Source organism: Schistocerca nitens, chromosome 4 (assembly GCF_023898315.1).
Source record: "Schistocerca nitens isolate TAMUIC-IGC-003100 chromosome 4, iqSchNite1.1, whole genome shotgun sequence".
Taxonomy (NCBI): domain Eukaryota; kingdom Metazoa; phylum Arthropoda; class Insecta; order Orthoptera; family Acrididae; genus Schistocerca; species Schistocerca nitens.
In genome coordinates, this window is record NC_064617.1 from 195,644,853 (window position 1) to 195,657,856 (window position 13,004).

At 43.7% G+C, this 13,004-nt stretch overlaps 1 protein-coding gene across 5 annotated transcripts in view; it reads left to right on the forward strand.

Annotated features, from left to right (window-relative positions):
* Positions 1-13,004, forward strand: part of LOC126253248 (uncharacterized) — a 364,089-nt gene that overhangs the window by 14,100 nt on the left and 336,985 nt on the right. For 2 of the 5 annotated variants that reach the window (XM_049954449.1, XM_049954450.1), the window contains exon 1: positions 2,399-2,569. The exons of 2 other annotated variants lie outside the window; for them this stretch is intronic. In XM_049954449.1, coding sequence (XP_049810406.1) covers positions 2,441-2,569 — 129 coding nt within the window. In that variant the 5' untranslated portion in view covers positions 2,399-2,440. Of the gene's footprint in view, positions 1-2,398; positions 2,570-13,004 lie in introns of those variants that run through there. One more of the 5 variants, XM_049954446.1, reaches the window with a different exon arrangement.

Here is a 13,004-nt window from a genome sequence, read left to right on the forward strand (position 1 = left end):
TTACAAACGTAGATAAAGCATTTCTGACATTGACCCTGGCACTCTCTTTAAACGAGAAGAAGAAGAAGAAGAAAACGAGACGCTGATCCAACAGATGGTTTAAACTGAGAGAGAAACATAAACAGGAAAACCTGTTACAGGAAAAGTTACTCTTGGAACCTGATAATCAACTTTCTGCGAATGGACAGTAAAACATTTCATAACTCGTTTAAAATTATTTAGACTTCACACTGAAAAGGAAGACACGAGTATGCACCACACACGCAACACACACACACACACACCAAAACGAATTTGCCACATGTGAAGTTATCACAAAGATAGAAGATTAACAAATACAACAGTGACACTGCTTTGCACAATATGGTGATGTACAAATTACATAAGTGCTGGATATATTTTGGAATATTCGAAAAATACAATCCTGCAACTTCGCAACAAAATCGCGCGGAATTTTCGACGGCACCAACACGCCAAATATATTTCGCCACAGTGGGAGAATAAAAAACGAAAACTGACAATAATGTAAAGTTTATCTTGCAAATCATGTGCGCCGCCCGGGGTGGCTGAGTGGCTGTAGGCGCTACAGTCTGGAACAGCGCGACGGCTATGGTCGCAGGTTCGAATCCTGCCTCGGGCATGGATGTGTGTGATGTCCTTAGGTTGGTTAGGTTTAAGTAGTTCTAACAAGGGAACCTCCCCATCGCACCCCCCTCAGATGTAGTTATAAGTTGGCACAGTGGATAGGCCTTGAAAAACTGAACACAGATCAATCGAGAAAACAGGAAGAAGTTGTGTGGAACTATGGAAGAAATAAGCAAAATATACAAACTGAGTAGTCCATGTGCATGATAGGCAACATCAAGGACTGACAGCTCTGGAGCGCATTGGTCCCGTGGTTAGCGAGAGCAGCTGCGGAACGAGAGGTCCTTGGTTCAAGGCTTCCCTCGAGTGAAAAGTTTAATTTTTTTATTTTCAGTTTATGTGACAAACTCTTATGTTTTCATCACTTTTTTGGGAGTGATTATCACATCCACAACAAAATCTAAATCGGGCAAGGTAGAAGAATCTTTTTACCCATTCGCCAAGTGTACAAGTTAGGTGCATCGACAACATATTCCTGTCATGTGACAAACATGCCGTCACCAGTGTCGTATAGAATACATCAGACGTGTTTTCCTGTGGAGGAATCGGTTGAGCTATGACCTTTCTAACAAATGTTTTCGGTTCCCATTGGAGAGGCACGTCCTTTCGTCTACTAATCGCACGGTACTGCGGTGCGGTCGCAAAACACAGACACTAAACTTATTACAGTGAACAGAGACGTCAATGAACGAACGGACAGATCATAACTTTGCGAAAATTAAGAAAGAAAACTTTTCACTCGAGGGAAGACTTGAACCAAGGACTTCACGTTCCGCACCTGCTCACGCTAACCACGGGACCACGGCACTCCTGAGCTCACATTATCCTTGTTGTTGCGTATCTTGCACATGGACTACTGAGTTTGTATATTTTGCTTATTTTTTTCATAATTCCACACAACTTCTTCCTGTTTTCTCGATTGATCTGTGTTCAGTTTTTCAAGGCCTATCCACTGTGCCAACTTATAACTAAATCTGAGGGGGGTGCGATGGGGAGGTTCCCTTGTAAGATCTAGGGGACTGATGACCTCAGAAGTTAAGTCCCATAGTGCTCAGAGCCATTTGAACCAACCAAATCATGTGAACAGTCGTCTGATGATGAACTTGCCAGTTCGAAACCGGTAGTGGCGCTATTTACCTAAATAAATAGCAGTATTAATAGTGGCTGGTTGCTGTCTTCTTCTTTGTAAGAATTAACCTACATTACAGTGAGATAAATTGTAATAAAACTGGCCGGCCGGAGTGGCCGTGCGTTTCTAGGCGCTACAGTCTGGAGCCGAGCGACCGCTACGGTCGCAGGTTCGAATCCTGCCTCGGGCATGGATGTGTGTGATGTCCTTAGGTTAGTTAGGTGTACGTAGTTCTACGTTCTAGGCGACTGATGACCTTAGAAGTTAAGTCGCATAGTCCTCAGAGCCATTTGAGCAATTTTAATAAAACCATTTTTCACGAAACGAATACCACGAAATATCAACACGAACAACGTCCGCATTGTTGTCAAATTTTCTGGCAATTAAAATTTCTCTCAAACACGTCGAACACGCTGTATGTTTGACAGACGCGTCAAGTACCACTGTACGCGGTGAAATATTTCTCAAACATAGTAGAATTTGACAAACTGCTCGTGTATGGGGGGGATAGAGAGGAGAGAGTACACGCGTGTGGGTTGCGAAAGCGGGCTGAGGAGCTGGCGTGGCGGCGCGGTGGGGCGTCAGCTACGGCCGCGTTCTCTGGCCGGCGGTCTGCCCGTCGGCTGCCGCGGCCCCAGTTGTCCACGGATCGCCGCGCTGAGCGCAATGGACCGCACTGCCCCGCTGCTGCCTCTCCTGCTGCCTCTGCTGCTGCTTGCTGCTTCGGGAGAGGGCGGGCCCAGGCGCGCACCCCGCAACTTCGACGGCGCAGCGCGCTGCTTGCTCGCCTGCCAGGTCAGTTCCTCGCTTTTAAATAGAGATGGGGCCCCTCCACGCACGCACCAACGTGGTGACCAGACCAAAAGTTCTACTGTCACCTCCGTCAACATGTTAGTTATCTAGTAAGTGGATCACAGGATGCTGGGCTGTGATGTTATCCGTGCGTCAGGGTAAGACTATGCATTAACACGGTCCATCAGGTGATAGATAGTGGACGAAACGCGAGTGAGGGTAGCGATTTGAAGAGCAGAGGGGAAAAAAGTGCCAAGGCTCGTGCCGTGGGAAAAAAACCTCTGCGACAGTGGGATGGGTAGTATGAGCAGTAGTGGCTTACTGGCCCTTAACTACTATGGTCATTCACAGGAACACAATTACTATGGAGGGCTCTCGCAGACCGCACTTTTCTATTTTATTTATCAAACCAGAATTTTGCAGAATATATATATATATATATATATATATATATATATATATATATATTTTGCAGAATATATATATAGTTTCTTGACTTCCAGTCATTCATTACACTTCTTAGAGGTGGCCTTTGTAGAAATTTGATTTTCTTTAAACACTACTATATTTTAAACACTCCGACAGTTAAAACAATGCGAAATCTGGAGTATATTTTTATTTTATGAGTTACGAAAATAACAGCAAATAGTTAGCTCTCTGCTCACACACAGATTTTCATCAGAGGGATTATATTACAAATTGGCAATATAACTGGGTGGAAAAATCCAACATGACTTACGATAAATTGTGTGCGAAGTCAACTTTCAGTTTATAACTCACTTTGCGATGTAGAGCGAATATTTCAGTCCATAAGTCTATGAATGGAGAAACTTTGCCACATTTTACTTCTAAAATTACAAGTAAAAAAGCTAAATACTTGTTATCATGTGCCACTGAATCATACTTTAGTCAATTTCCACCTGCAAACACTTCACGCAGACCTTCCTGGAACACTCCAAACAAATCGGACCACCACACTGTTGACATGGATGCCTTGTTTTCCTCTTCAGACGAGGAGGGCAAAAGGTACACGTTTTTCGATTTTCAAATTCTTCTTTCGGTGTCTGAGGCTCATCTTGCAAGTGAAGACATCTGTCTCACATAACACAGGTTGCACAGAAGGCCCAGCTTTCCCCGCCATGGAGAAACAGTAGCATGCAATAAAAACGCGGCACGCAAACACTATGGTACGTCTGAGAGACCTCTCAAGGCTAATAATTACGAAACAAAGAGCAGCAACAATGCAAGAATGGTGGCACGTGTAGCTTGACAGCCAATAGGAAGGTACACAGAAGAGTCCATTTGGCTTTGCAGGGGTGTGAGAAATATCTCGACACAAAAATTAGTAGCGGTCTGAGAGACGGTCGATAGTAGTTAAGGGCTAGCTGCGATAGTTCATGCAAGGTTGGATTTGTTAGTATGGGTATCATGCATCATTACCGTGGCAAGCGATGGCGATGTATCCAGTTGCTGCAGCCGCTACATTCCTGTAACAATCAAGATCGTTATATGGTAGTAGGAGATCGGCCATAGATCATCTCACTGTGTGGGCGATGTGTGGAGCGTGTCTGCATGCAGTGTACGGTACGGCTTCCCTGCGTGGTGCCAGTTATTCGGCAGTGTGTTCCAGCTGGATATCCAGTAATGGCGTCTGATTAACAGGGGCTCACCTGTACCATTGTGTCTCCGTGTGCTTGGCCATATGTCTTTTTGGTCTTTTTTCGCTGCTGCTACAAAATGTGCTCCGGTGAGCAGGTGACAGAAGTTCATTTTCACAGACACGACGCTGTGATGCTAGTCACCGAAATATACGGCATGAACGCGAACTCCACCGACGAAATTTCTGAAGTTGGTCAAGGACATTCTCTGACAAGGGAAACTCCCCATGGCAGACCCCCTGAGATTTAGTGGTAAAATGGCACAGTGGATAGCCCGTCAGAACCTGAACACAGATCAAGCATGAAATGGTGAAAGGAACTGCGAATAAAGAAGCAAAACAGGAACAGTGAACGGTCCAAGCTAGAGATGTGCGACATCAAGCGAATCGCCAGGAACACTAGGTCGTGGTTGTGTTATCACGGTGTTGAACTGCAAAGTGGGAGATTCGTGAGTGGGAGATTCGTGTTGAAATCTCCCTTTCCCCTCATTTTTTTTCCACAAAATTATGAATTTTCCGTCCGCTCATTGACGTGTCCGTTATCCTTCCGTAGTCTTGTCAACTGTCGTACTACACATTGCTTACAGACAGAATATGAGTCATGTGGTAAGAATGTATTACTGTTGCAAGTAAACGTGATGAAAGTGAGAGCAGGCGAGATGCAGCATAGAGATCTTCACAGAAATTAAAACAGCAAATAAACGGATGTGAACAACAAAGAATTCAAGACTCAAAACTTCCACATCGAAACGCAACATGCAGTACTTGTGTAGTACGAATAGGACGTCCCTTCCTTACACCTCCCTGTTGCAAACGGACGTTACACCCCAACACAAATACAAATCTGAATACAGCGAACAGACGCGTAAATGACAGGGCGGGCAGTTCATAATTTTGTGGGAAAAAAATGTGAGGCACTAAGGAGATTTGAAGATGGATCTCGACTTTGCCGTCCGACACCGTGGCCGTATAACCACGACGCCGTGGCTATCAGAATTCGCTCGATGTTCCACATTTTGAGCCTGGACTGTTCACTACTTCTATTTTGCTTCTTTTTTCACAGTTCAGTACACCTTCTTCCTGTTTTCATGCTTGATCTATGTTTAGTTTTTCACGGGCTATAAACTGGCCCATCTTACCACTAAATCTGAGAGGGGTGCGATGGGGAATTTCCCTTCTGAGTACTTTGGCAAGAGGGACCCCTGTCTATGGTGGCTCATTACACAGTGATTGCATTTCTATTTATTTCTTACGCTCAGATGCAATGAAAATACTTGCACAACAGTGCAAATGTCGATGGTATGCGCTGTGAATCATATTGGGAAACAGCCTTATTCCTTTCACTCGTGGTAGTTATTTATCGTGTGGCGTTATTACAAATCACATCACTGAAGATTTAGTAAGAATAACAGCCATATGGAAACATTTACGTTAAAATATAGTTAAATGAACTATGAGTCTTCAAATGAACTATGAGTCTTCAAATGAACTATGAGTCTTCAAATTGTCCCGTGTATGCTGTTAGTGAACATATCTCCACTGTATGCTGGATTATCTGCCTTTTTGATTCACGATCGTAATTAGGTTTGTTTCGTTTCCGTTTATTTCGCCGTTACACTTTCCAGCTGCTCTACTGGGTGGTCCATTGATAGTGGTCCGCAGCTCGTGGTCGTGCGGTAGCGTTCTCGCTTCCCGCGACCGGGTTCCCGGGTTCGATTCCCGGCGGGGTCAGGGATTTTCGCTGCCTCGTGATGACTGGGTGTTGTGTGATGTCCTTAGGTTAGTTAGGTTTAAGTAGTTCTAAGTTCTAGGGGACTGATGACCATATATGTTAAGTCCCATAGTGCTCAGAGCCATTTGAACCATTGATAGTGACCGGGCCAAATATCTCACGAAATAAGCATCAAACGAAAAAACTACTAAGAACCAAAACTGTCTAGCTTGAAGGGGGAAACCAGATGGCGATATGGTTGGCCCGCTAGATGGCGCTGCCGTAGGCCAAACGGATATCAACTGCGTTTTTTTATATAAGAACCCCTATTTTTTACTACATATTCGTGTAGTACGTAAAGAAATATGAATGTTTTAGTTGGACCACTTTTTTCGCTTTGTGACAGATGGCGCTGTAATAGTCGCAAACGTTTAAGTACGAGGTATCACGCAACATTCCGCCAGTGCGGACGGTATTTGCTTCGTGATACATTACCCGTGTTAAAATGGACCGTTTGCCAATTGCAGAAAAGGTCGATATCGTGTTGCTGTATGGATAGTGTGATCAAAATGCCCAACGGGCGTGTTCTATGTATGCTGCTCGGTATCTTGGACAACATCATCCAAGTGTCCGGAACGTTCGCCGGATAGTTACTTTATTTAAGGAAACAGGAACAGGAAGTTTCAGCCACATTCTGAAACGTCAACCACGACCTGCAACAAATGATGTTGCCCAAGTAGGTGTTTTAGCTGCAGTCGCGGCTAATCCGCACATCAGTAGCAGACAAATTGCGCGAGAAACGGGAATCTCAAAAACGTCGGTGTTGAGAATGCTACATCAACATCGACTGCACCCGTACCATATTTCTGTGCATCAGGAATTGCATGGAAACGACTTTGAACGTCGTGTACAGTTCTGCCACTGGGCAGAAGAGAAATTACGGGACGATGACAGATTTTTTGCACGCGTTCTATTTAGCGACGAAGCGTCTTGCACCAACAACGGTAACGTAAACCGCCATAATATGCACTATTGGGCAACGGAAAATCCACGATGGCTGCGACAAGTGGAACATCAGCGACCTTGGCAGGTTAAAGTATGGTGCGGCATTATGGGAGGAAGGATAATTGGCCCCCATTCTATCGATGGCAATCCAAATGGTGCAATGTATGCTGATTTCCTACGTAATGTTCTACCGATGTTACTACAAGATGTTTCACTGCATGACGGAATGGCGATGTACTTCCAACATGATGGATGTCTGGCACATAGCTCGGGTGCGGTTGAAGCGGTATTGAAAAGCATATTTCATGACAGGTGGATTGGTCGTCGTAGTGGAAGGATATTTGCTGTCGTGATCCACCGACAACGCCTGACAACATGCGTCAGCGCGTTGTCAATGCATGTGCGAACATTACGGATGGCGAACTACTCGCTGTTGAGAAGAATGTCGTTACACGTATTGCCAAATGCACTGAGGTTGACGGATATAAATTTGAACATTTATTGCATTGATGTGGTATTTACATGTAATCACGCTGTAACAGCATGCGTTCTCAGAAATGATAAGTTCACAAAGGTACATATATCCCACTGGAACAACCGAAATAAAATGTTCAAACGTACCTACGTTCTGGATTTTAATTTAAAAAACCTACCTGTTACCAACTGTTCGTCTAAAATTGTGAGCCATATGTTTGTGACTATTACAGTGCCATCTATCACAAAGCGAAAAATGTGGTCCAACTAAAACATTCATATTTCTTTACGTACTACACGAATATGTAATAAAAAATGGGGGTTCCTATTTAAAAAAACGCAGTTGATATCCGTTTGACCTATGGCAGCGCCATGTAGCGGGCGAACCATAGCGCCATCTGGTTTCCCCCTTCAAGCTAGACAAGTTTGGTTCTTTGTAGTTTTTTCGTTTGACGCTTATTTCGTGAGATATTTGGCCCGGTCGCGAACAATGGACCAGCCTGTATAATGCATTTCTTGAGCTTGGACCGTTCACTGTTTCTATTTTGCTTCTTTTTTCACAGTTGAGTACAGCGTTTTCCTGTTTTCACGTTTTATCTGTGTTCAGTTTTCGACGGGGTGTCCGCTGGGCGCTGTTACCACTAAATCTGAAGCGTGTGCGATGGGGAGTTTCCCTTGTCAGTAGCGCTGCAGCCAGCACTGGCCACGGCAGTGTTCTGGTTATTCTTCGAGTTTCACTGTGCTTGTTAACACGTATAGATAAAATAAATATCGCACTAATGTGCGGCCGCTCTATAGAATGGGCCAGTAAAGTTCCGGTTGAAAAATAATTTCGTTTGTAACGTGAAAGAAACAGATGCCATTCGTCGACAATGGACGTCACATGAAAGATATGACAAGCACTACTTGTCTGAGCTGGCTCCAGCTACACAATGCAAACACCAAATGGCAAATATCTGTTGAACCACCAGAGAAAATGCGCCTGACGTCTCTTGGGAGAGGCAGCCTGCGTAATGAGTAAGCAAATTTGCCATGGCTGGCCCTAATTCGGTTTAGAGTTACACAGGACTTTTTTTGGGGTGGTCAAAGTCAGTCGGTTTTTCAGAGATAAATCGGAATATGTTGAGATCGCCAGTTACACTATTTTCCCAGGCTTTCTTTCGATGTTGCACAATATCAAGGTTGTTATTTCCTAGGCTTAGAGTTTCAGCAAATGGTGGTTTTCTGGAATGGAGTCCTTTAATATTTATGCATTCAGAGAACGAATCAAAAGGAAGTTGTTGATGGTTTTGAATTTTTATAAATTCTTTAAGAAGTCCTTGTTATCTTCGCAGCTGTGGTGGAGATATAAAAGTAACGACTGACAGCCAAAAGACGGGAGTTTCTTAGGTAGAGCACCTACCCTCGAAAAGCAAAGGTCCCGAGTTCGAGTCTCGGTCCTGACCACAGTTTTAATCTACCAGAAAGTTTTAATAATATATTGTGAGAAATGGTTGACAACATTACCGAAAGATTAAATCCTGAGTCGCCGATTAGTGTGTGGAAAACCTGGAAGTAATAGTGAAGAAATGAAAGAATGGATCGAAGATAAAGGAAAAGCAACAGAAGCAGACAGGAAAGAAAAATGCTGGGAGTGTGATAACAATGTCGGTGATACTGGTTCGTTGGTGGATAGGAGCGGATCACCTGGGATATGCTGGCAGAGAAGCTATGCTTAGGATAACAGGAGTACCTGTAATCCCCTCCAGAATTACGTATGGTTTCGCATTAGCAATGGTTTTCTGGGTAATATGTTCAACAGGCATACGACGAAAATGAGAAATGAGGTATTTAGATGCAGTTTATTGTTGAAAAGATGGAAAAAATTTCAGATACGCCAATATGGAGCCTTGCTGATGTGAATACGTGACGATATGATTTAACCACCTCTTGAATACAGAGCAGTTTTAGATAAGACGAAGGTTACTATTAAGTTTGCTCCACAGTCGTATGACTGACACAGACAAGGAGACAAAGGATAATCATACATAGTGTTATGCATAGATGTTGCCAAGACGCTAACACGCATACTGTATTGTGTAGCAGTTAAAGAATGACGAAAGACATTTAATGAGCGGGGAGAGATACTGAGTGGCAAAGAAGATAATAAAGAAAATTGAGCGGGTAAAAGTAATTTACGCTATTTGGTCACATGTACCTTAAATGTGCCCAGGAACGACTAACACCATCAAACAATCGAATGTCACACACACTTTATACAAAAGCGTTCAGGTCGTCTGTAATGTATTGCACTACATCACAGTAGTTGACATTTGGCTGTGCTAACGTCTGAGCTAGTTTTTATTTTATTTTAGGTGGCAACATTTTTTAACCTTTTGAATATCACATAAATTAGAGACAAATTTTCTGTATGCTGTGACAATCTATTCTCCTCAATTTACATGTTTATACAGGACTAGCCGAAATATTTTACCGTCTTTTGATCGAGGAACTGGGTACATCAAGGATTGCAGGAAGAAGTGCTTGACGAAAATGTTTGTTGATCAGCTTCATGTGCGCCATAAGGATCACCTATGGCTTCATAAGTATTTGAGTTCGAGGTTTTGTGATCCTCTTTATAGTTTTGTGATGATCTTGATACTAAACAGATCTTTCACGCCTTATTGTAGAACTGATATTATTGGAGCTGGTACTTCGATAGAGTTAAATATGGTTACAATATGTCATAGTCCTAAGAGTGTAACGGAGATGAGGTATCATTGATAGAGGGAAGCAACACTGTAAGGACTGAACCCTGCGGGACCGTGGAGAGCACCTTTTTCCGTGATGATTCCTCCAACCCGTGGACGATACCGATTTATCAGGTACGAGGGCCGTTCAGAAAGTAACCTCCGGTTGATTTAAAAAAATACACCAAGTTAAATAAAAATATTTTAATATATACATCTTACAACTACATCTTTGCACTATTTTTCTACATAGTCTCCATAGCGATTGAGGCACTTATCGTATCTCTTCACAAGGTTTGAAATTCCTTCTGCATAAAAATCACCCGCTTGTGCCTGGAGCCAGCCTGTGACCGCATCTTTGAGCTCTTCGTCGTCATCAAACCGCTGTTACCCGAGCCATTTCTTCAAGTGCATGAAGAGGTGATAATCACTTGGCGCCAGGTCTGGGCTGTAAGGTGGATGGTTGATAACGTCCCACTTGAAGGACTCAAGAAGGGCCGTTGTTCTGCGAGCAGAGTGAGGACGGGCGTTATCGTGCAAAAAAACGATACCGGAAGTCAGCATACCACGGCGTTTGTTCTGTATAGCCCGTCGTAACTTTTTTATTGTTTCACAGTACACGTCTTGATTAATGGTCGTACCACGTTCCATGAATTCAACCAACAACACCCCTTTGGCATCCCAAAACACCGTTGCCATCAGTTTTCTGGCAGAAAAATCTTGCGAGGCTTTTCTTGGTTTGGTAGGCGAATTTGAATGTGCCCACATCTTTGATTGTTCTTTTGTCTCAGGGTTCACGTACTTAATCCAGGTTTCGTCACTGGTCACGATTCTGTTTAACAATGGTTCTCCTTCGTCCTCATAACGTGACAGAAAGTCTAATGCAGAGGCCATTCTTTGAGTTTTGTGGTGGTCGGTAAGAATTTTGGGCACCCATCGTGCACAGAACTTACGGTAACCCAATCTTGCTGTCACTATCTCGTACAAGAGAGTCTTAGAAATCTGTGGAAAACCAGTAGACAACTCCGACATTGAGAAACGTCGATTTTCACGAACTTTTGCATCAACTGTCTGAACGAGTTCGTCAGTCACCAATGATGGTCTACCACTCCTCTCTTCATCATGAACGTTTTCTCGTCCACTTTTAAATAAACGTACCCATTCACGGACAACTCCTTCACTCATAACTCTTGGTCCGTACACGGCACAAAGCTCACGATGAATAGCTGCTGCAGAATATCCTTTGGCTGTAAAAAACCTTATGACAGCACGCACTTCACATTTGGCGGGGTTTTCTATTGCAGCACACATTTCAAACTGCCACAAAAACTAAACTAGCGCAGGTACGACGTTCACTCGACCACGGCTTGATGCCGACTGACCTGTTGAGTGCGTGAACGCACAGATGGCGTCGCTACTCCCCCCACAACCCGCACTGTGACCAATCGGAGGTTACTTTCTGAACCGCCCTCGTATGTTTTAATTTTTCGGCACTGAAGTCAACGTTATTAGAGTCTATGCCAAAATCAGTGTGAAGATGGTCGCTTCTCGCCTGTCTGCGGCTTATTTGAGGCAGCATTCAGTGATTTATTGGTACGATAAAGAGAAAATAAAGGTCATGTGCGAAAGAAATCTCCTACAAAACACTTGCGGGAACTGTAATACTGTTAAAGTTTGTGACATCTGAATCTGGTTGGTCTCACTGGGGGCATCGCGAATGTACAAAGAAGGAGAGAGTTAATAAGCGTAGACTGACTTGCCTCACGTAAGAGTGTAACAGAGGTATTGAGAAATATCAGCTAGCAGACGTTTTAAGAATGATGCCGAAGATGTCGTGAAATGTGGAAGACCCGGATTTTTTGGTGCAATACACAAACACAATAACAGAATAAAAATACTCTTTGGCACGCAATTCATAACGGTTCGCCCCGAAAGAAATGGCGCAGTGGTAGCGTACTGGCTTAGCATTCAGGAGGACGGCGATTCAAATCCTCGATCGTCCATCCAGATTTAGGTTTTTCGTGATTTCCTAAATCGTTAAAGGCAGATGCTGGGATTGTGTAAACGTCGGCTTCCGCGACCTATGTCACAGTCAATAAAATTCTTCTGGGTTTCAGGCCGCATTGCCAGCTATAAAATTCCGACGTTTCGGCGACTATTGCTGATGCCTTCCTCAGGGTGTACTGATAACTGCTGAATGAGCATTTTTTCCCCTTTATTGTATTTCAATGCCCCATCTGAGGCGGGCTGGCAGCAACATATGCACTGCTCTTCAGCCGAAAGAAATGAATTATACAAAGTAAGACATTTGAAAGAACAGAAAGGAGAAAATACGGTGTACATATACACAAAAAGTGGTTAACAGTACGAAAGGGAACAGTCAAAAAGGGGGCGACTGTAAAATGCAGATAAAAACCGTAAAAAATTAACGCACACAAAACAAAATAGCACACACTGGATCACAAAAGTACTGAATGAGCACTACTCTGGTTACTTATATACTATAGAGGAGTGCTGTCATTGGATATGTGGGTGAGGAGGAAGGGTATTAGGCGCTCTTTTATTGGTCCAAAATGTCCAAATGTGTGTGAAATCTTATGGGACTTAACTGCTAAGGTCATCAGTCCCTAAGCTTACACACTACTTAACCTAAATTATCCTAAGGACAACACACGCACCCATGCCCGAGAGAGGACTCGAACCTCCGCCGGGACCAGCCGCACAGTCATGACTGCAGTGCCTCTGACCGCGCGGCTTTTATTGGTCTTTGCATTGCGTGTTGTCACTGGCGGAAATAGGCGTTTTCTATTGGAATTTCCTTTATTGCTTGCCATCGGTGGAAATCGGCAAATGGGTGAGCGG